The following is a 25,272-nucleotide window of genomic DNA, read 5'->3' on the forward strand; positions in this document are numbered from 1 at the left end:
AAAGTGTGTCAAGAGACCATCGTATGACGGCAACCAATAAAAATTACCTCTTGTGAACTTGGAAGCAATAAGGAAGTCTTAAGTGTAAGAGAAAAAGTTTGTTTTCCCTTTTAATAATACGGCAAAAAAAAAAAAAAAAAAAAAAAAACCACTCAAAATCCAAAAAGGGGGCTCTCAAATATAAAAAAAGATGTGTTTTACACTAATGTTGTAACTCGTAACATGAATCGTATGTAAACTTAACATGATGTCTAGAGATGCATGTTTTATTAATGCCTGGTGTTTGAATAAAAGTGAAATACGATTATGATTTGTCATAGAAATTTTTCCCTAATCACATTATTATACATTTTCGATATTTTCATTGTTTTATTGTTTAAACGCACGGGTAACAGTTATAAAATTTTATAGGGAGAAATAAACCAAAACGTGTATAATTATCGAACACTTATCATAAAATAAGATAAATATTAATTTACGAAAAACAAACATTAAGATGTCAGATTCATTTTATTTTTCTTCTGAAATTTCCAATATGTCGAATTTTACTTCCAACGGACAGAAGAGATTTGGGGAGGCTATATTGTACTCAACTCTAAAAGCGTTTTTTGAAAAAAAAACCACGTCTGTTGGCATTTAATGTATACTTTGTGCAAAAGACGAACAAGTTATTATTATAACAAAAAACATATAAGTCAGGGATATAGAAAATACTATGTTTTGCAAAACAGACTGTGTCATGTCAAGTTTTTTTTGTTTTTGCTTTGTTTTGATGACTTTGCAACTCCTTTATATGAAAATTTGGATTAATATTGTTCATTACATGTCAAGTTTATGTAAATACTTGAATTTAATTCAGATATGAAAAGACACATGCAAAGCCAGGTAAACTGAGAATTTCAATAATAAATGATATGCAGAGAATCAGTGAATGTCTAACTTGTTCTATACGTCAGTGAATGATTTACTTGTTATATAAATCAGGAAATTACTTACTTGTTATATGCCTTAGTGAATGTCTTACTTGTTACACATGTCAGTGAATTTCCCACTTGTTATAAAAGAGTCAGTGTATGTCTGACTTGTTTTATGAGATTTGAATGTTTGACCTTGTTTTTATTATCGTCAGTGAATGACATACTTTTATGTAAGTCAGTGAATTTCTGACTTGTTTTATGAATCGGTAAATGCCTTACCTGTTAGTTAAGTCAGTGAATGACTTACTTGTTACAAGAAATCAGTGAATGTCATATTTGTAATATAAGTCAAATGTATACTCAATGTCATACTTAATTTATAAGCCATGCCTGATGTCCAATCCAATTATGTAATCTAACATAATAAAATATTTATTAAAAAAAATAATTATAAGTCAGTGAAAGGTGAAAGGCTTACTTGTTGTAAAAATCAGTGAATGATAATTTTTATATATCCTGATTCCACTCACAAGTCATTGGGGCTTAGTATAATTTTTAATTATCACACTTTAACATAACTAAAATGAACCTGTTCTAGTGTAAAACGACTGGAATAAGAGAGGTTTACTTTAATAGCCTTAAGAACTGAGGTTCAATAAAGGATAAAATAAAAGAGGTCCCCGACAGGATAACAAAGAATTTGTATATGTAAGATAATATATACGGATAGATTACTTGTAAATGTGACAGTATTTAATCCTTGATATAATAAGAAAATAGAAAAAAAAGCTTATTCTAACCTAATGACATCATGGAAATATGACACGCAATCAAAAAACACATTTTTATTAATGGTACAAAACATTGGATGCATACTCCTGTCTAAGAGGAAATACTGGACCTTCTCCTAAATTTATGTAGACATAGTTGCTTGAGTCAGGTCAAAGAAACTATCAAAGTGATACATGTAGAATGCCCTATACACATTGTACACTAATCTTCTACCTGAGATATATATTTTTTTCAAAAGGCATTATAATGTATTTGTGTATTTTTTCTTTATTCGGGACACAGCATATTTTTTTTTTCAAATCATAACACTTTAAGATTTTTTTAATTATGATTTTTAAAAGATTTTTACTTGTTTGTTTAAGTCGTTAAAATGTATGAAAAATATACGGAAGCATATTAGTGCCAACTTGTATATATAAAGAGAAAGCAATATATAAAAAGAAAAACAATATATAAAGAAAATGTGAAATACATAAACAAAACCTCGATATATGTAAAGGAAATGCGATCTATATAAACAAAACCTCGATATATGTTGGATTATTTCTCTTTAAATGAAAATTTAATTCAGAAGTCTTATTTGAAACGACAAAACCTGCAGTAGAAATCCTTCTGAATTTAGGTAATAGAAGCATTAAATATTAAAGTTGTGCACATAGGTATTTTTTTAATATGATCGTGCATTGACCTAGTATACACTGTACTGTGTGTAAACCTGTTTCAAGATATATCGGCGTTTATCTTTTTCTGTTTCATGTTGAAAAAGAAAACAAGAGGCCCAGAGGCCACAGCGCTCACCTGAGCCATAGGCTAGGAAAAAGCACATATCAGATCAGAACTGAGAGTTTACTGAGGTTGGGGGAAGGGCTTGAATTTCAACCCCCCAGGGGATCATGATTTGAACAAACTAGAATCTACACTACCTGAAGATGATTCCATATAAATATTACTAATTATGGCTTTGAAGTACTTGAAAAAAAAGATTTTTAAACGTTTCCCTATATATTGCTACGTAAAACTTTGGTCGGATATCTTTGGCACCACTCTAGCCCTGGGGGTCATGATTTGGAAAAACTTGAATCAACACTGCCTGAGGATAATTCCACATGAGTTTCATCTTTCCTGTCTTAATGGTTCTGGAGAAAAATTTTTAAAAAGATTTTCCTATTTATTCCTTTGTAAAACTTTGATCTGCCATTTTGGCCCCGCCCTACCCCAGGGGTCATGATTTGAACAAACCTGAATCTACACTACCTGAGGATGATTCCGCATGAGTTTCATTTTTCCTGGCTCAGTGGTTCTTGAAAAGAAGATTTTTAAAGTTTTTCCTATACATGTTTATTCCTATGTAAAACTTTGATCGACCATTTTGGCCCCACCCTACCCCCCGGGATCATGATTTGAACAAATTTGAATCTTCACTACCCGAGGATGATTCCACAATAGTTTCATCTTTCCTGGCCCAGTGGTTCTTGAGAAGAAGATTTTTAAAGATTTTTCTTGTATTTTTCTATTTAAAAATTTGATCTGCCCTTTTGGCCACATCCCACCCCCAGGGATTTGAACAAACTTGAATCTTCACTACCTGAGGATGATTCTACATGAGTTTCATCTTTTCTGGTCCAGCTCTTGAGAAGAAGATTTTTAAAGAATTTCCCTTTGTATTTCTATCCAAACTTTGATCAGCCATTGTGGCCCCGCCCTACCCCCGGGGTTATGATTTGGACAAACTTGAATTTACACTACCTGAGGATGCTTCCATATAAATTTCATCTTTCCTGACTCCGTGGTTCTCGAGAAGAAGATTTTTAAAACATACCATCAATTTTTTACTATTTCTCAATTATCTCCCCTTGAATAAGGGCCTGGTCCTTCATTTGAACGAACTTGAATCCTCTTTGCCTAAGGATACCTTGTGCCAAGTTTGGTTGAAATTGGCCCAGTGGTTCTTGTTGAGAAGATGAAAATATTAAAAGTTTACGACGACAACTACGACTACAACAACTACGACGACGACAGACAACAGACAAATTTCGATCAGAAAAGCTCAGAATCTAAAGCTAAAAAGGTTACTAAAAATAGCAATAAATATTATAAAATAACTCAGTGTTTAACTGCGCAAACATTTTACATATACTGTTTACAGCCCTTCTTTGGAAACAATGTTAATCCTCATCAATGTGTTTTGAAACATTAAATTTCATTTTAAATACAAGGAATTCAAAGAACAATCTTCTTACATCAAATGCAATCATAATAAGAAAAAAGCACACAATCAAGTGACACGTTATTATTAAATATTCTATTTGTACTCCTGTCAACATTGCAAAAAGGGTTTAAAATAAATGGAAATATTTTTTTTTCAAAGACAAAACCTTACACTTAACCTCATGTATCTGTTTTAAGCTTATCATACAAAGAGGGTTGGCTAAGTTGTCCAAGTTCCTGGTAACTTTCCTTGTGTTCCTTTTTGTCCACTTTTTCATAAATGGAGGGAAGACTCAACTCTCCAAGTTCTTGATAGCCTACGTTATCTTCTAATATTTTATTCACAGGTCTGTTTTCAACATTCTTTGAGTTTTGTTGTCTCTTTGTCTTTTTAGAGAATTTTCTGGCATTTCTTTAACATTAATTTTTAAAAGATTAACATGATACATGTACATGTAAAACAATCTAATATGTATCAAATAAGAAAATATGCTTTTTTATCGAAATTCTTATGTTACATTTTAGTTAAATACTACTTTCAATACATAATAAAAGGTTCAAAACTCACCGCACAATTAAAAATATGTTGAGCAAAATGCTTAGAAATAGAATGATTGTAACACCATAGAGAGCCTGGGAAAAGACTGCGTTTGTTTTGTTTTTAATCGCCTGGTTGTTTGCTAAAAGAGAAATGGAAAGATAAATCGGCAAAGCTAATCAACAAATTTGCAGTTTTTTGGTGATACCCTTCTTTTTCTGTAAAGAAAGAAATAATTTTCTTCATTCAGTCCATGCTTCAGAATGCATATAAATGATAACTGGATTGGTTAGTATGAGATCAAAAAAATAATTCATTTACTATCAATTAAAGTAGAATTGAAACATATTTCATCTTATATGAGCCTTTTAAATAAAGAGATATTTATTTGAGCTTTGAAGTATTGAAATAAAGACATACTCCAATATAAACTATTAGTAAAAGTAGATGTAGAAAGAAAAGCAAACCAGGAACATGATGTTTAAGACTTTTGACTTCATTGTCTTGAGATCAACATTTTTAGAACTTCATATTATTAGTCACATTCGACTCATACCAGATATACTTTTTAATCACATCCAGCGTCAATCATTCAAAAGAATGTTCATTATCTTCAAATAAAAAAAATATGAAAAGCCATGTTTCTTTTTAAGAAGGGCACATGGAATTTTCGAAAAAATCTCTGAATGGGGTACAAGTGTTTTGGGGTCAATTTTGATTGACTTATACGAAAAAAAAGAATGAATACATTAACTACAATATAAATATTTTTTTTTACATGATTTATTATAACACGCTGTACAGATAAGGTATCAATGTATAATTTACTATGTTATGCATATACTGCCTCCTTATCTTCAAGACAAGTGACTGTGCCGTATATTTGTATGCAGATTCATCGAAAAAGTTATAAAAGAGTCCTATTTGATTGATTAATTGCAAGGGGTATACCGTCAATTCATCCTGCCAAATATTAACACATAAACTCAAAAAACATTGAAATATTCGAAAAATATTGATCTTGCCAAAAAAAAAAAAATAATAAAAATACCTATATAAAGTGAAGATGACAAGCAAAATATTCAACCTGAGGACTAAAAGATGTTATTCTAACATACATTTAGATAGGATGGGAAATATAAATAGATACTAGACTAAGTATATTTATCTAACTTGCTCAATAAACAAACATGACAAAAAAGCGGACAAAGAGACTTATATTTACAGATATTTACAGGCTTCCATAACAACGTTTTTGATTTATTTATTGATTTAATAATTTTTTAAATAATTTCAAAATAAATATTGTTTGCTATGTTGGTTGTAATTAAATGTAGGAAACTTAGTGATATGAAACTTTTTTCATTTACCCAGCTACCTGTCTGCCTATGAAGAATAAGAAAAAGAAAGAACAAATTCGACAATTCGTTTTATTGAATTTCAAAATATTTTAGAGGTCGTAAATGGGCTTCCATAGATTACATAGAGCGTAAAATAAATACATGTATTTAAGTTACAATAATAATCATATTTAAAATTCAAAGAATTTATTTTATACCCTTACCAAAAATATTAAATTTAACTATTTTGATAATATATTTAGCTTATAAAGTTGGTTCTGAATTTAAATGAAAACTGAAACTGTACAAATCAGATTTTTTTTCAAATCATGACGATTTAATTCGAAGCGGATATAAATGAAGAAAGACATGTCTTTGTACTTATAAATGACCCCGTTTATCATGAGTATTCATTAACTTTTGTTCATTTTTGCTAAAATACGTATAAGTAATTAGAAAAACTGAATTACGTATCTTAGTATTCTTGATTTATTAATATCTTACTTGTTAGGCAGTTCTCCCCATGATATCCAGGTTCACATAGCCCTGGACAGGATCCATTGACATAATTACAAGTTTTATTGCTTTCACAGTGACCGCATATTCCCTTACAGCCTTCGCCATACCTTCCAAACGTACATGCTACAAAAGACATATCTGGGATCAAAAACTTGCTTTTAGATCTAAGACGTTGATAGTTTTCAGACAAATGATTTCATAGCGGGTTCCATGAATGAAAACATGGAATTTTCTTTTTTATAAGGAAATGACATTTTTTAACAGTTTAAATACAAAAACGCTTATTATGCAGAATATATATGGAAGTCCAATTGATTCCAGGGCATATAGAACAGTTTCCATTGTTTCAGTATCTTTACTGTTTCATTATTTTGTCAAATTTTACATATTACTCTTTTTATCATCTGCTTTTTTTTAAATCATAAGTACAATAGACCTTCAATTTTTTTTTGTGTTTCAATTTTTTTGTGTGTGTGTTTCTTTGTGATAACGCAAAAAAAAAGGAAAGTATGAATATATATATATATATATATATATATATATATATATATATACAAATTGAAAGTTAATAATTTATCAAAATTATTAAGAAATGACCTTTTTTGCAGTTTATAGACAAAAACACTACTTATGCAGAATACATAATGATATTATTAATAAGCAGAACAGCTTATTTCTTTCTAGTGAATTCCTGAAATTCCTAAGAAATGCAAATAATGTAAAAAGAAATTGCTCTTCATTTCAAAATGTAGAAACAAATTCAAAGAGTTATACACAATGTACCTCGTATTGGAATTACCTAGCAAATAATCAAACTGACTCTTTTGCAATTAAGTCAAGAAATTTCGAATCACCTTTTGGGCATTACGTATAGTTTACGTTATACGCTAGCACGTTTCAAAAATGAGTTTGCCGAAAGTAAGATTTTTTGCCGATTTTATGATATCATAAGGTAATTCATCTTTTTCGAATATTTAAACATCCAAAAGTAAAGTTGATCTGAAAGAAATAGTCGAATAGATTTAAAAAAAAAATTGGATAAGCAGAAGATTTTACAAAAAGAAAGTTAAGGGGTGACCTTTGTCCGAAAGCACGTGCAAAAACAGTGTTAAATGCTAAAAATAGATTATTTTAAAACATTATTGTTCTATCCCAAATATGCGCTAAAAAGAACCAAAAATATCAAATCACATTCATAATCAACAGGTATTAAACTTATATGACTTGTATCAGGATAAGTTGGAATAAGCAGTCTATAAACCTTTTTCGAGGGGGGGGGGGGGGTTGTCAAAGGATTTTAAGGCAATGTTTTTCTTACGTGTGAGACATTTTTCTCCATAATATCCGGGTTCACACAATCGAGGACAGGATCCAGTGATATGATTACATGGCTCATTCCTTTCACAGTAACCACATACCTCTTTGCAATCTTTGCCATATCTTCCAGGACTACATACTGCGAAAATATTTGAAAGATGAAACTGTAACATTCAATCAGATAAATTTGTTACTGCAGGGTATGGACAGGTTACTAATTGTAGACCTCTGTCAGTGAACTTCCAAATTTCAGTTGTATGCCCCTGCAGTTTTTGTCACCATGATGAGATGAAAAAAAAACACCATTAAATTTCTTCATTTGTATTTGTACATGTACATGCGTAGCCTATCGATCTATGCCGTTTGCTATATATCTTGCAAAAACGGTCCTGAAGATTTTATTTCAGGGTACAAGCTAAGATGACCTTGTGCATCTTGATTATGACGTAGGTTAAGCAGAACATTCCTTATATATAGAAAAACACAGTTGCAAAATATTGAAGCCTTAAAAATTTAGATTGTTCTATAAAATAAATGCAAAAAAATAAATTTACTTTCATTGCAGCGGGGTGTTATCCATCCATCTGCACATTCTCCTGGACAAGTACCGTCAGTTTTATTGCACGGCATTTTACCTGCACAGTGACCACATTCTTCTTTACAGTTATTGCCAAAATACCCGTCATCACATTCTGAAAAAAGAAATGGATTAAAAACACATTTTTTTTCTAATAATTTATTTTGATTGTCACAGGTAGTATCTACATGTATCACAATATTTACCCTCATTACATTTCTTTTTTTTATATCCTGGCTCACAGAGTTCATCTGGACAATAACCTGTCTCGTGATTACATCTTGCTTTGTGCAAGCAATGTCCACAGCGGCGATGACAGTTCTTGCCATAAAAACCACCACTGCAGGCTGAAAAAAAACAGTACTATTTTCACCCAAAGTACGGTGTCTTTTATATATCTGAATGCTTCTTTGAATACTAAAGAATACATATTTATGTTAAGGACAGTTGAAGGAAATACTGCCTAAAAGTGTACAGAATCAATTCTTAAAAATAATTTCGCTAGTTTAGAATAAAATGTTTCAAACTGCAGTTTTATATACCGAATTTCTTCGAAGTTTTATCGAATTCATAATTATATATTTTTCTATAGACCCTGATTATTGAATTTGATTAAACTAGCAATACATTGTTTTACTAACACTATATAAGTATCTCTCTCTCTCTCTCTCTCTTTTCGTTAAAACGTAATACGGAAAAATACTAGTTTAAGATTAAAAAAAATGATCAAGATTGTTTTTCTAATTAGAAAATTAAGTACATTAAGAAACTGTCATAAGTTCAAAATTTATTTTGCTTGCACATAATTGTGCAAAATAAATGAGGACCAATTGAACCTTAAAGAGGTGTTAACTCATGATCAGTTGGAATAAGCAGTCTATAAACTTTCTTTTGAAGGGAAGGGTAGTTGTTAAAGGATTTTAAGGCAATGTTTTTCTTACGTGTGAGACATTTTTCTCCATAATATCCGGGTTCACACAATCCAGGACATGATCCGTTGATATGATTACATGGCTCTTTTCTTTCACAGTAACCACATACCTCTTTGCAATCATTGCCAAATATCCCAGGAATACATACTACAAAAATATTTAAATGATAAAACTGTAACCTTCAGTCAGATAAATTTGTTACTGCAGGGTATGGACAGGTTGCTAATTGTAGACCTTTGCCAATTTTTAACGTTCAATAAACCTCCACTTAACCTCCAAATTTCAGTTCACTGTTTTATAATTACATACTCCTGCAGTTTTTTGTCACCATGTCGAGAGAAAGAAGAAAACTTTAATTTTTCAAAAATAGAAAATAAGAAAGGATAGTATCTTCAGGTGTATTTAAACACATGAAGGCTATATGGATTTATAACGTTCGATAATTTTTTTTTATAAAAAACGGTCCTGAAGATTTCAGGGTACAAGCTAAGATGACGATGTGCATCTTGATTATGATGTAGGTTAAGCAGAACGTTCCCCGTCTTCGCTATGTTAAGTAAATGTCATGTATCCTTTCTTAGTTCAAACAATTTTTTTGACATTATTAAGAAAAAATCGAGTAATGTATGCTGAACAAATATGTTGGGGAAGGGGAAAAACAATCAACACAAAATCCACATGTCTTCAATTGCGATGCATGCAATTAGTCAATGAGTGAATGAGTGATTGAATCTATGAAATTTGTTGCCATATTTTGAACTTGTGATTTGGAAACAATATTGATCTACTCACGCAACTGAGATTTGTAAAGCGGAAATTTATGCATATTAAGCAATAACTAATGAGTCAGGTTAACTGCTTATTGAGGTTTAGTTGTTAAGAATGTGCAAGCTTGTGAACATAAAGTTGCATAAGATACTGTCAAACACTGCTAAATTTGCTGTAAGGTGTGTTAATTAAAAAAGAAACCTGGTCAAAAATTTAATATTACTAATAGGGATGTAAATTTTACTCGTACAGCTTAGTCGAATAGTCGGATGCTTTAGTCGAACGATAGTCAATATTCGTTTAATTTTGATTATTTTTCCTCCCAGTTTCACTATTTGTCTTTTACGGACTAGTTTATAATATTTAATCTACGATCATCATTAAACAAGGAATTTCTGAATTGTAAACATCTACGAAATGCAATAAAAACTGTACATCAATATGTATATACAATGTATTTAATTTCAAAATAAATATATTAGCTGCACATTTTTATGTACATGTAGAATATCAAACGCCCGTACTTGTCCTTTTTTTACATAACGGTAGAACATGTACCCCATAACTGAAGCCAATTTCTACGCGTCCGACAATGATCTTTGACAGGTAAATTATTAAAAGCGTGTCTCTTATAAAAACAAAGAGAGAGCGAGATTTTGGGATAAATTTAAATTATGAAACCTTGTGCAAACAATCAATGATTGTATGAAATTAATCTCAGAAATAGAAAACATGGTTTAATAACTCTCATAACTACCCCGATTACATTTACAATTTTGAAATAGCTGTTTAATTAATATTCTTTCTGAATAAAAACTGAACAATTACCCTCTCCATTTAAAACAGTCAGAGGTAGACAATCATGAATAAAAATGTTTGATTTTCTTTCCCATTGTGCTTTTTTGTCATTTTTGCAGAAAACTTACTATAGGAAAGTTTCACTCGAAGACTGTGTGTATGTTTGACTGATCGGCATATGATATATCATATTTAATGCTACACTGTAGAATGCAAGTTCTGTTTCGCATAACCTTGATAACACTGTTTACCTTTTTAAAGCTATACCAAAACTAGAGATTTTGAAGACATGTTTGCCGAACATACATCAACGTACAAATAATTTCCTTTGAACAGTTATACATGTACCGTACCCTTAATTTTACATATTAAAATATTGATCTGTAAATGAATGAAATTGGCAAATATAAGTTTATTGACTTGAATTCAAAATTACTTTGATGAGGCACATTTTTAACGAATAACCGACTAAAGAAATTTTAGTCGATAGTCGGTATGATCGAACGATAGTCGAGCTAGTACTCGAATATTCGTTGACATCCCTAATTACTAATGAACTGAAAATATGTCTTTTATTTATGATAATAGGTAAGAATATGTCAGTATATAGTAGTATCAAATGAAATGATACATAAATTGTCGTGCTACTTTATGTAAACTCGTATGATTAATTGATTGATTGTATATTGTTTAACGTTTATCTTGAGAATTTTTCACTGATGTGGAGACGTCACCGTATGCCGGTGAAGGGCTTCAAATTTAGACCTATACTCGGCACTCAGGGCCATTGAGCAGTGAGGGTTCTTTATCGTGCCAGCGCCTACCGTGACACGGAACCTACGTTTTTAAGGTCATATCCGAAAGACCCGTGACTTTCACTTCTAGTACCGAGCGCTTGGCGAAGGAACAGTCACTACCTTTGTTTACGTCTTAGGTATGACGCGGCGCCGCGATCGAGAATCGAACCCGGGCCTCCCGATCACGAAGCGAACGCTCTACCACTAGGCTACCGTGACCGGTAAAAACTCGTATGAAATTTTAGACAAAACCAACTGTTAAATGATAAATTATTGCAAAATCCGTTTTCAGTAGATTTTCAGGATTCATTGAATACAGTATATGTCAATGCACGCACAATTACTCTAGCGTTCTAGAAGTTTAAATTGAGATACTTTTGACTTAGTTTTGTATTATATAAAAGGACAGGAATGTTAATGGAGATTCTAAATTGTGTACATGCACAATATGACTATATGTAAACAAATCAACTAATGTCTTCCCTACAAGTAAGATTTAGTAGATGAGTGATGCATTATAAATACACGTTACAAGATCCTTCAACTGCAGACTTGAGTAAACTTAATACATGTATCATAATGTACTTAACTGACCCTCATACGTATTGATAAGGAGTTTTTTCCTTTGACAAATGACTTGTAATTTTTCAAGATGATCAACAGAATTGTTTTATGAATTATAATATCCTTGAAAAGTCTTGAATTTTCTACTTTCACTTTCAATTTCAGAGGTTCATACGGATAGACGCATTTTGCCGCAAAACGAATCTGACATGCAACATCAAGATTTTAATCACGAGAAGACAACTTGATAAGCGTTTATTTGTTGGGTCACCCACTGCTGAACGAAAATAAAGGACATTGCTTTGAGAAGAAATGTTAACGTAATCCACTCATGGAAAAACAATTAGTGAGCTGAAAAAATTATATTCTTTTGTGTTTATAGATGATTCTTGTTCATGATACTGTTCACTGCAGCATTCATTTATTAGACTGAGATGAAGGACATTCACTTAAGAAAAGAAAAAAAAACGACTGTGACATTTGTAAAAAAAATAATAATCATCATTCTCGAGGGGGAGGGGGGGGTTAAAGGTAAACCAGTACAAATCGTAGAGTGTATTCTCCAACTCAATGTAATTATTTTAAAAAAGTTAGAATAACCCATAAGTTTTATTTTTTAATTTATACAATGAATGATATATTACCTTTGCAGAATGATGGATGATATCCTTCTTTACAACCGTGCGTATCACACTGTCCCGTTACGTCGCATTCAGCATTACACGTATCACATCGAGTACAATCTTCGCCATATCTATAACGCGGGCAACCTGTAATGAATAAGTTATTGTATAGAATCGTTATAGTAATAACGTGGCACATGATTTTAGAATGGTCAATAATTATACCGATAATATTTTGAGAAGGGTAAAGTGTTTTCAAAGCCATCAAAACCTATGTATTAATAAACATAAAAATATCAATCTTACCTGTATTTCTAAAGATATTAAAAGCAAAAGAACCACAACACTCCCCCCCCTTTTTATCTCAACAATGACTTCTTTTTATTAAAAAGATGTTAACATTAACAACATAATAAGATGTAATCAACTGCTACATTTAAGTAAATACGTATTCAGTTAAGACTTTCTTTTAAATAAACATCCTTAAAAGTAGTTTTCTTATTCTATGAATTGAAAACCAGTACTTTTCTTAAAACGTTTTTTCTACTCATTTTTGTCAGATAAATCTTAGGTGACTTGTACGTGAACTGAGTTTCTTTTATATTCATATATGTATACTGTGTTACACTGTTTCAGAAAGTCATACCGTAAATCTCCACTTCACAGATCTCCAGAAATACACCGCCTGGATCGTTCTTCTGATCATTATAAATCGTGACATACCGCGCTAAACGTGTACAGTTTACTTCAAGCACTGTATCAAGAGTCACATTTCCTGGGTCTTGATAACATTGGTACCTTTTATCTACATTTGACAGATGTGACGCCAGAATTGAAAATCCTTTGAGTCTTCTCGTATTTTTGTCTTTTCCCCCTTAAAAAGACATAAAATGAAATTATTTGATTCTTCAAATAAAAATATATATATAATCATAAGATTATCTCAATATCAATTTAGAAATTTAATATGTAAATACTTGAAGAAACTATACAGGAACAAAACTCAATGTATTGCTATGCAGACGAAATTCGGACTAAATTTGTAATTTTTCATTTTTTTCAAAATTTTTATTTCTTGCAATATTAATCACAAAGTAAAGGTTACATGTATTTAAAGACATCATTTTTCAAATTTGATTTGTGTTTAAGCTCATAAATTATTTCAAATAAAAGAATGCTATGAAATAAAGTAATTCAAAAACATGTACAAAAACCACTGTAGTCAACATATCTCAATACTTTGATCATTGACCCAATTTAATATTAATACCATGAGAATGAGGGTAACAAAAGTAGCCAGAGACTATAAATAATTAAGAGTTCTTATCAGTCAGATATATGACAGAGGAAATTCGGACTGTAATAATTATCACGTTTATGGCCCAAACTCTACTCATTTCTTTATATGGAGCAACCCTGTTCTATTGCTATAATATTTCATGATTTAAAGAGTGTTGTTGCTTGTAATATATTGTTAGTGAATAAAAATGGTCATGGTGTGAAAAATTGAGGTATTTCCCAAAAAATATTCAGGGGCCCCTAGCATGTAAACGAGGTCATTGACCTAGTTATTTGAAATTGAAATTTAACACAAGAATCGTAAGTGTACAATGTGCAATTGGTGGTTTTTCCTTCTTATCAGTGCAATTTTAGTCATCTGCGTAAAGGTATACCTTAAAAGAAAAAAAAATAAATCTTTCCCCTTTTACGTGCACCGAGCTCGAGGGTAATTATTTGTGGTATAAATGTCTTGTGTCTGTGTCCTGTCTTGTTTGTCCATCATAGAAAAAGTCAAATTATTTCCTGATCATGACAACGAGCACACGGCGGGTGTGACCGGTCGGCAGGGGATGCTCACTCCTCCATGGCACCTGATCCCACCTCTGATGTTTCAGAGGTCCGTGTTTGCTCTTCTTTTATTTTGTATATTGTTTAATGGACGTTGAGATTGAATACTGTTCGTTATCTCCATATCCTTCATTGAATAGATAACAGTTATACGAAGGATTATAGCTTCGTAAAAGTATTTTTTAAACCCCGTTTATCAAAGATCTGGATTTTTTTTTGCCCATGCGTTTGCCTGCCTGTCTATCTGAATATTTGAATCTGAAGCACCAACCCGCAAGTGGGCTTCTCCATATGAGTAGAAAAGTCACAAACAAACAAAAAAACAAAAAAAAAAAACAAAAACAAAAACAAAAACCAAAAAAAAAAAAAAAATTCCACTACAAATCGATGTCCCGTGCAACTTTGTTAGAAAATACTGGAAATTGCATGTTAATGACGTCACAATTAGCATTTAGGAGGTATTATGAAACGCAGTTTCTGTATTCTTTTTGCATGGAATTCCTACGATTCAGAAAAAATGAATTTTAATTTCTTATATTAGTTAATATTTTAGAAAAGGACAGGACTTAATTTGTATTGAAACTGTACCTTGTTCTTTTCAATATTTGATACATGGAATTTACCCCCGGGAAAAATGGACAAACACATCATTGCATCAGTGAATATAAATCCTTGTTTTTACTTACGTGAAGAAAAAAAAAATTAAATAACATTTTCAATGAATTTATCCTGGCCTCTTCAAATGTTAACAATAGATGTACTTGAATTGATTACAAAATATGTAATACATGTATACTGTACATTTCTATTTATTGGAATGAAGATCTAAGGGCAAATCACTCTTACTGCAGAAAAAAATGCCACAGAATCAGAACTGTTAAGTGGGTAGTGTAGAGAGGTTTCTTCAAAGAAAAATTAGTAAAGCTAGGTAAACTCTTTTATTATTGTTTCCCCATTAACATTGAACAAAGAAATTATATAAAAAATATCTTACTATTTCTCTCATTTCTATACCATAATTTTACACTTTTCAAATTAAAGATGCCTCCAAGATCAATTTGTAACCAGGCTTCTGACCTTCCAACGTCTGTATGCATGCAGCTTTTATACTCCTGATCGAAGTTCCTGTCAATTGTTTTGTCAGCAGACCCAGCGTAAGATCCATCTGAATATGTGGAACTGCTACTCACTACTGTAATCGCAGTATTTACAAGCTGGTCTTTGGAAAATAATATATTACATGTATAACATAAAAGTATTACTATTTGTCGAAAGAATATTAAGTTTACTTATTTTCTTCAGTTTTCCTTATTTTATTAGCCTTGTCAACATAAAAAAGCCATATTTTGCATATTTTGTTCTTTTTAAGCATATTTTTTTTTTATTCTTATGAAATACTGAAATACATATATGATAAACTCATGTATATGGTTGTATGACCTATCAAAGGTGTGAACTTCATTTTGTGATTCCATATGAGAACACATAACAATAAAAAGTCAGTAATCCAAGAAATTAATAAAAATAAAGTAATGGTCACCAGCGTTATTTCCAAAGATTGCTGCTTAACATTTTTCTATTTAAAATTCTTAAGTAGATAATTGGAAAAATGATACCTACCATAACTTATAGCAAAAGGTAGGGAATAAATCCAAACATATAATAACAATGCATTACTCGCATAAAATCCCATACTTGATCAAATGCTATTGTTAGGAGCAAGATACATCATGTACATCTGTCAAATCGTCAATTGTTATAATACCAAATCTGAAAATTTTTCTTCCCTTATATAATCTAAACAACTGAAGTATTTTTTTTTAAATTTACTTCCTTTTCAAAAGCTTGAAGGATATCTTATTTCTTTTTAAACAAACGAGGGGTAATCAAAAAGTTCGCGAACTAATTAAATGACTTCCAATATAAAATGATATATTGTAGTGTTGAAAATTTTTCATTGTAGTCCTCTCCGATTTTAATGCGCATCTGCAACCATTCTGCGGTTCACTTAATATAGGCGGTTACGTGACATGCTCTTTGACGTTCTGTCACTGAGGCTTAAATGATTTCCAACTCTTATATTTCTTACCATGCAAGTTATTTTTTTTTTACAACAGAAACAGTCCATTTGTCAAAATGGCCTAATCTCTGCTATAGTATGGATGGATAATGATATCCTTTTGCAGAATGAACATGGTGACCATTAAAACCCAGGTCCTCTGTGTTTTCACCGTCGTTTATTTCATGTGGATAAAGTGGGTGACTTCAATTTTGATATATGAAATGTTTAAAGTCTAAGGTAAATGATATTTAAGGGATTTAATAATTATATAATTGTAAAGATATTTATCTATATTTCTAACTGCAAGTTTGCGATCTTTCATATCAAATTGCTTAACTGCTTAACAAAGGAAACGCCTCTTTCCCAGTTTTCTTTCACTGGGCAACAGAACAAAGATTTTTTTAAACATCTTCCTTCCTTCACTCAAACAATCAATCCAATTATTTAAAACACTTCTGGCAAGTCTTTTGTCTTCATTAACCCTGTACAGATTATTATAAACTTTTGCAGGATATATGTTTAACTTTATAGCCGTTAGTTTCTCGCAAACGACTGAGTCAACCATTTTTTGTCACAAGTGAACTACCTTATGACGTCATTTTCACCTTGTGACGTCATAAACACGGAGCAAAACGTTCCATTACATATGCTATTTATATAACATGTGTAGGTCTCCATGTGTGCTTAATTTTATTCTTATCTGAATAGTGGTTTTGTAAATACATAGAGAGTTCGAGAACTTTTTGATCATGCCTCGTTACATGTATGACAACTACATTATTAGGCACACATCACTATAAGTGAATACTATGGTATCTACGCTTATTTCAGGTTCTTATCTGTTCTTAGACAGAAAGTCATGTATTTTGCTTATCGTAAAATATAAGCTTAGTACTACCATTAATGTTAAAAAAAGGGAAATAAGTCTTTTTGTTGATGAATTTATAAACAGACTTGTATTAATAGTCATTAGTTATATTACAGTAATTTAATTACATGTATTTGTAACAGAAATACTTTATGGCGCATAATGCTAATTTGAATATCATAACAATCACATTTTTATTTGTTATTTTTATTAAATTATACCATACAACCACACGTGTAGGGAACTTATCACTTTGTGAAGCTAGCATTTAAGATCTTTTCAATGACAGTTGGGGGACATGGTAAAGATTGCATATTTTTGAAATTATTCAATTGTTATCGGATGTCCTTTTAATCGTATCTAATTCTAAAGCTTTAAATCGGTGATTTAATTCCAAATTGCATAAGAAAGAACAGAAATAATATAAGACAAAAGCAGACACTAAGTCAAATTTATGGGGGTAGTACATATACGTTTAATCAACTAGTAACATTTAAAGAACAAGGTACACTTTCAATACACATTAATCCCGGTATTTTACAAAAATATGAATGTGATATAAGAAATGAAAATTAATTTATCTATTTTTGATTCATAGGAGTTCTATTCAGTAAGGATATATAAATCGTTTTTCTCACATGATCTAAATGTTAATTGTGACGCCATTAACTTGTGTCTTTAACCGTATTTTCCAAAAAAGTGGCAAAAGACATTAATTTGCATTGAAATTTCTTTCCTGAAAACATACTCTGCCACCCTCGCCCACAAAGATTTTTATAAAATGTGATTTGTCAAAGCAGTTTACAAAATAAATTATTATACCTCATTGTAAATATTCTACACAACGCGTTATCTGATTGGTTCAAAGTTATCACGTGATCGGACCGTAAAACTTCATATTTCACGTTTTTCATCATATTCCACCTCTTCGGAATACCTAGTGTATTTTCCCGCCATTATAGTTCTCGTTCGTTGAACGAAAACTCCCGAGAGTATTAGACGTCACAATAGCCTGGTTTACGTCACAAAACTTTACGTTAACGATGAAAGTGAATTTGAGAGCGGTCCCGAATTTGAAAGTTTGTGTTTATTTCAAAGGTTTTGCTTGTTTCGGTATAATAAACAATTCATTGCATGAATGTTCGGGAAACATGAAGACTTTATTCAGCCAAGAAATTTCATATTCCCCTCGGGCGAAGCCCTCGGGGAATATGATTTTTCTTGGCTGAATAAGTCTTCATATTTCCCTCACTATCATGCAATAAATGTATATTATATCCGAAAATCGCAGCTGGTGACGGTGGCAGACACTATTTTCTGAAGGAAAATAAGCAGAGAAATGAGTCATCTTAGGTTTTTCTGCATTTAACTTAGAAATATACCAAATCAATGACGTCATATTCTCAGAATGGTCCTCCTTCATGTCATATTCTTTACTAATTTATTATATCCATCTTCTCAACTATTGTAAAAGGCAATTTAATAACTTTTTAAGAACATGAAAATTTAAGGACATGACCAAGCCCAAACCGTACCTTCTTCTTTAATTTTAGATATTCATATCTTATAGAATCTTTTTTCCTTTAGATTCACAGGACAATTGTTTTCTATAAGCAAAATGATAACAATAGCGGTATAAGGGAAATTCCTTTGAAATGCATACCCCGCTAATGTTGCAAGACTGGGCATGTTTCTTTTCATTAAAGAACAAACTGTCTAAAATCAGGTCAAATTTTGCTGTCTGGGGTCTTAAAACTCATAGATAATGATGCAATCTTTATATTTAAAATAAGGAAAATATGTCGGGACTTATGGACCTATTAGGAAGGACGTATTTATTCGGTCATGTTTGAAAACTATCAAAACTGTTAAAGATTAAATAAAATTCGTCGAAGAAAAGGGGGCCTCAGATGCATGTAGCAGTTATTGAACATCATCGTTTACAAACACACTATAATCTTTCATTTAACTTGTCCCATAAAACTGGCTGCCCTCTTCTTTCAGGATGACATGCACTTGAAATACTAAAAAGTATGTACTTTTTTATGTGACAAGATGAAAATGAAAAGACACTCTCCCTAAACCAAGCCCTCAATTGTTAAGTACCTTCATTTATAAGAGAAAATGACTCGTCAAAATGATATAAGTTAACATAACATATCCAAACATTGGTGTCCGCGACGGTGACAGACACTTTTTCCTAAGGGAAATAATGCAAGCACATAAATGGGTCATTCTGAGGCGTTTTTGCATCAAACTGAGAAATGAACCAAATCATGATGTCATATGTCCAGAATGGTCCTTTTTTCGAGCTATATTCTTTATAATTTATCATATTTACTACTAAACTCTTGTTAAAGTCAAGTTAATAACTTTTTAAGAACTTAATTAGTTAGAGCATAATAACGTCGAAAATATACATTCTTCCTGGTGCAATATTCGAAACATCTCACGCATATCGCGCGACGTCGTTGTATATCTATGAAAAGCTTCAAAATTAGACCTTTACTGGGCACTCAGGGCAATTGACAGGTGATGATTTATTATGATATCTACCTTTCTCATGTTTTTATCAGGCTAATAAAATTTTCATTTTTTTTCTCTATGTCGTCACAGAAAAATTATATATTTCAATTTTAAAGTCAGTCTATTATAGGATTAAACGTTCTTTTTTCAGAATTTATCGATGTGTAAACTCTGCCTTTTTACTCACAAACTGAATAAAAGTGCGAATTCCAATGACGAATTTTCTAAATTATTAAATTTTTCCCTTTGAGGCCGCCATACAATCCGTTATTTTGTACGGCGTAGGAATACTTTATGCCGCAAAGAAACGTATACAAGATGAATATTATAAAATCCAACTTAAATTGTCAAAACCATCAATAAATAAACTTATTAAAACTCATTCAATGTTGTTTAAGTCAACAAATATCGCAAATACGCGTATTCTCCAGAATAATTCGTCCTTGACCATGGTCATGTTGACATTTTAACAACAACGTCATAATGAAAGATGCAGACCGACGACGTCCTCGATTTGCTCTGGTTCGTTCAAAGATTTAGGGAGAATATGGGATCTGTAGGATGTAAACATATGAATTTGATGCTAAAAAGGCAAGAGAGGTACGTTTCTTTTCCCTATCACAACGATACCAACTGAGCTGATATGGAACGTCGAGAAAATGACAGCATGATCAGCGATTTTTTAAAATTCACACTCGTGATCCGACAGTGACATAAACATAATATTCCCGTCTGTCAGTCCTGTTTATCTCCTTTTCATTCATTCATTCGATCATTCATTCATTCATTCATTTTTATTTACAGTTTCTTGTAATCATAATTTAGCTAAAACGGACTAGAAGTATCTGTTTTCAATGTTTTTACAACAGTCAAAGTAGTTCTTATTGAAGAATTCATCGATGTGTAAACTTTTTCTTGAATTTGTTTTCGTCCAATCAAAACACAGGGAATCAATAAATAAAATTAAGATTGGAATTATTAACATATGAATGTCCGTGTAAATTGTGGTAAAATGAAGATCCAGTCATACCATGGCACGGATTGTTTCCTTAACAGAAACCGCACACTTCTTTACAGTCTCTATCATACCATGCAGGATTACATGCTGAGAAAAAAGAGAAAAAATGTGGATTGTTATGTTTGTTTAACTTCCTGATATCTAAAATGACGGGCTGTTGATTGGAAAAACAACCAGAAGAGTATGTCATGGCTTAATAATTTCAATAAAATAATATAAAAGGAAAAAATAGCTACCAACGTTATACTAAAATACCTGGGTTGCTATCGTCGGAAAACTTCGGCAAACTTAGGGCTCATCTTGTACCATCTTCAAAGAAATAAAACATATGTAGATAATGGACAGTATTCAAAATTAAAAGTCTAGAAAACAGTTGAAAATAGGATGAGAGTAAACACGGACTTCCAAAACATCAAAGGTGGGATCAGGTCCCATGGAGGAGTAAGCATCCAATGCCGATTGTTCACTTCCGCCATGTGCTTCTTGTCTTGATTCGGAAACAACGGAAAATTCTGTCGTCAGTTTAGTGTATAAGTAATTGACAAACAATTTGTACGAAAAAATGTCAGTCAGCATTTGACTAATGATAAATTGTATTTGCTGAACAGGTTATTATATCGACCATAGAACTTACAGAGGGAAAAATTTAAAAGAGATGCTGGTATTCTTGATATTCTTGACACTAACTTTTAAGAATATCTATAAAAAGACAAGAAAGGAAGTATATAATGTTAGAATATATAGGTGTTAGCATTCAAGCTACAAATGAAACTCATCGCTCGAGTGGCACAGGGGTAAGGGCGTCTAATATAGAGTCGTGTAATTAGATATTGATCCTAACGGCTAAGGTAGATTCTGATAGACATATTTGGAGACCAGTCCTTGAGATGACTCTTGATGGCTCTTGAAATATTCCAGGAAGAAAAAAATTGTGGCATACAAATTATGTTATAATGGTTTTCCATGATGACTAATAAATAGTTTGTAAGTGTGTGTGTCATTTAAGCAGAAAATATTCTGCGATTTAATCGCTGGTATGTTAAGTGATACTTTAGTCCTTCATTTTATTCTTCCTTCTAAACAAATGTAAAAGCACAAGTCATTGATCACTGCGTCTGCTTTTGTCTCAAGGAGAAAGGTGTTTGTCTAACGTCGCTGGTTTGAATCCACCACAGGACGTAGATACCTGTCCATTAAATAAGACTTTTCTAAAAGAGGTCCTGTGTTGCAGTAGGATCTGGGAGGAAAAAAAATCCTTACTGCTCAATGGTTTGAATGCAGAGAGATTATAGCTAAGAGATATATTAACTAAATTAATAAACAACTGAAAAAAATCCTTTAATTTTTGCCTAGATATTTATTGCTGTTTGAGATCATACTGTCTTGTCAAAAGCAATCGTCTTCTCTTTTTAATGTCCATTTATTAAAACCAAAACTAAATTAGGACATGGCTAAGCCGAGACTGAATGATTACTTTTATTTATATCATAATCTTTTGCGATTATTTCGAGAATATGGACATTCAAATGCAAAGTTTTAAAGTTTATTTTGTAATACTCAAAGAAATGATTTCATATAAAGGTAGAACTGATTTACAAAAAGTTATATACATTATTTATACATCACTGAATAGAATTTTTTAGATACAATTGTAATACTTCTTTTAGCAAAGTCTACAGTAAATCACTAATTTCAAAATGATTTTAAACAATTATATATTTTTCTCGATACAAAACATGAATACCATTTTTAATACCATTTTTCGACAAGGTAACATTATTGTTTTTTTCAATTCTATTTTTTTATTCAGGTAATTTTCAGTTCTCGTTTTAAAAATATAAGTAGTTTTGGGTTCTTTACATGTATTTTTAAAATATTAAGTGACTATCTGTAATCATTGTTAAAGTACTATATTAGAGTATAGATAAAATGATAATTAATCCAATAAATTTTAATATATAAATTAATAATTCCTTACACAAGAAAAAAATACTTGCTTTGATTGAAGATAATGCAACAGCCTATAGAAGAGTGATCAGGGTGTCAACTCGTCCGTCAGTACGTCCGTCTGTTTCGCTTTTGAGTACCTATCTCTTATCCACAACTCTTTTTTTACCACTAAATAAAATTATTGAGACTTTCACAGAATATTTATTATATACAAGTAGATAAATTTATTGTACGTCTTATATTTTACTTTTTGATCCAACGCATGTTTTTGGTTTACTATGAGCAAAATGTGAGCACAGTCATTTTCTATTGTATTGAAGTGTATCAGTCTGCAACGCCTCCTTTAACACAGAATAAAATGTAATGATCTCACCACAAATTCCACAGAATCAGAAAAGTTTATATCAAATTCATAGTAGTTGTTTTTACATTCAGATTCTTTATGGAGAAAATAGACAAATCACCGGATTAGTAAATTTAAGAGTCCCATATTTATTGAACAGGAAGCTCTCAATGATATCAGAAAGCTTGGAAATTACATTCTGGACGGTTAATAATGCATTGACTATTCTGTTAATGTGAACATACCCAGAGAAAACTCAGCCTTACAATATGACACCATTGACTGGATATTTCAGCTAGTTCAGAAAAATGGCGAGAACTGCTTGATGGCAAAATCTGATATAGAAGATGCTTTTAAAATAATCCGAGTTAATCCATCTTACTATCATTCATTAGGTTTTTCTTGAAAGAATCAGTTTTATTTCGACAGATGTCTACCGATGGGAGAATTCATGTCAGATTTTTGAACAGTTAAGTGTAGCCTTGCAGTGGATTACAGCAAAACTTGGTTAGTACGAACACAGATATTGCGAATTTATGGATATAGCGGAGTCATCTTGGATCCCAAGCTATATAATTTTTTATGATTTTCTTATACGGTTAAAACGAACTACGGATATAGCGATGTTATTTCATGGGTCCCATGACTTCGTTTTAACCGAGTTTTGCTGTATGCAGTCAAGGTACATAGCAGGGGGTATGTCCAACATCCTAGATAATTTCTTTTCTTTATTGGCCCAGCTGATTCTCCTAAGTGCAAAAAAGATCTAACAAACTTCCTCTACGTATGTAGGAAAATTGGGGTTCCTATCAATACGAAAAAAAAACCAAACTCCAACCACAGTTTCTTCAATCTATGGCATTGAGATAGATTCTACTGGAAGGGAAGCTCGTCTTCCATTTGACAAAATTAGGAAAGTAAATCGAAAGCTTTCACATATGCTGGGGAAAATCCGAACAAATCTACGTGATCTCCAAGCCCTAATCGGGTTACTGAACTTTGCTTCCAACAGACTTATTTCAAATATAATGAAAGAAAGAAAAACATATCGAGTCATGTTCACATGTAAATGAGCAACATGGTTTTTAGACGCACGTTTTTAATTTTCGTTCAAAATTTTACAAGATTGAGAAATGGTGACAAAATTGTATAGAATATACGGAATGCTGCAGCAAGGCAGAATTTTTGAACACCGCAGAGAGTCTAATGTTTAAATAAATTGATAACTATTACCTGCATATAATTTAATCAAAATTGGTCTTATTAATTACTAACATAGCGTTAGACTTTTTTGTTGTTGACAATATAAAAAAATCATATGGCTTAGAATCAAGCAATGAAGTAAGTTTTCGACAAAATCAATTCTCTTCTCAGGAGATATATTTTTATCATAATGCGCTCGAATTAAAAGACTGGATGAAATAAAATAACAATTAAATTACCTCAATCGAACTTTATCTGAAATACCCTTTTCTCTTCATTATAAAAAAATACCAGATTTCAATTAAGTTATCAATTAATTGAACTATTTCTCACTAATTATTGAATAATCATAAAAACCAATATTAACTAGTGCCAATTGTAACGGGAACCGTTACAGATGTTCCCCAAACGCTCCCCAACTCCCGTTTGGTGCCATATTCCATGTAAGCTTAATTAGATTAGACACATTCTTTTTTTTCTTTTTCTTAAACAACGTTTTCCCAGAAGGATACCTATCATATTCAAATTTTAGAACTGTACCTGTGCGCATGTGAATGCATGTGCGTATGACCATATCATCTTGTCTACACTATCTATATATTTTAATGTACTTTATATTTAAGCATTCAGTCCAAAAGTATATAAACAAAATCACTCATTCAAGTGTACTTTTAATTTCACTTGTTCGAAATGCATGTACCTTCGTGCACGTGCATGATGACCATACCTTCTTGTAGGAATTCCTGATATCTATCTTTGTTCTA

General features: G+C 31.5%; 1 protein-coding gene across 1 annotated transcript in view; it reads right to left on the bottom strand.

The window, feature by feature from the left end:
* Positions 1-17,142, bottom strand: part of LOC134251989 (uncharacterized) — a 58,459-nt gene extending 41,317 nt beyond the window's left edge. Inside the window, exons 1-11 of the mRNA XM_062734392.1 lie at positions 16,159-17,142; positions 15,533-15,757; positions 13,337-13,564; positions 12,712-12,837; positions 9,150-9,287; positions 8,415-8,555; positions 8,186-8,323; positions 7,633-7,770; positions 6,300-6,437; positions 4,486-4,597; positions 4,103-4,329 (exon numbers count right to left, since the gene is read on the bottom strand). Coding sequence (XP_062590376.1) covers positions 4,103-4,329; positions 4,486-4,597; positions 6,300-6,437; positions 7,633-7,770; positions 8,186-8,323; positions 8,415-8,555; positions 9,150-9,287; positions 12,712-12,837; positions 13,337-13,564; positions 15,533-15,757; positions 16,159-16,231 — 1,684 coding nt within the window. The 5' untranslated portion in view covers positions 16,232-17,142. The remainder of the gene's footprint in view (positions 1-4,102; positions 4,330-4,485; positions 4,598-6,299; positions 6,438-7,632; positions 7,771-8,185; positions 8,324-8,414; positions 8,556-9,149; positions 9,288-12,711; positions 12,838-13,336; positions 13,565-15,532; positions 15,758-16,158) is intronic.
* Between the last annotated feature and the right edge of the window lie 8,130 nt (positions 17,143-25,272).

The sequence above is a fragment of the Saccostrea cucullata genome, unplaced genomic scaffold, assembly GCF_032062105.1.
Source record: "Saccostrea cucullata isolate Sc308-1 unplaced genomic scaffold, CSIRO_AGI_Scuc_v1 ctg6298, whole genome shotgun sequence".
NCBI classification, from domain to species: Eukaryota; Metazoa; Mollusca; class Bivalvia; order Ostreida; family Ostreidae; genus Saccostrea; species Saccostrea cuccullata.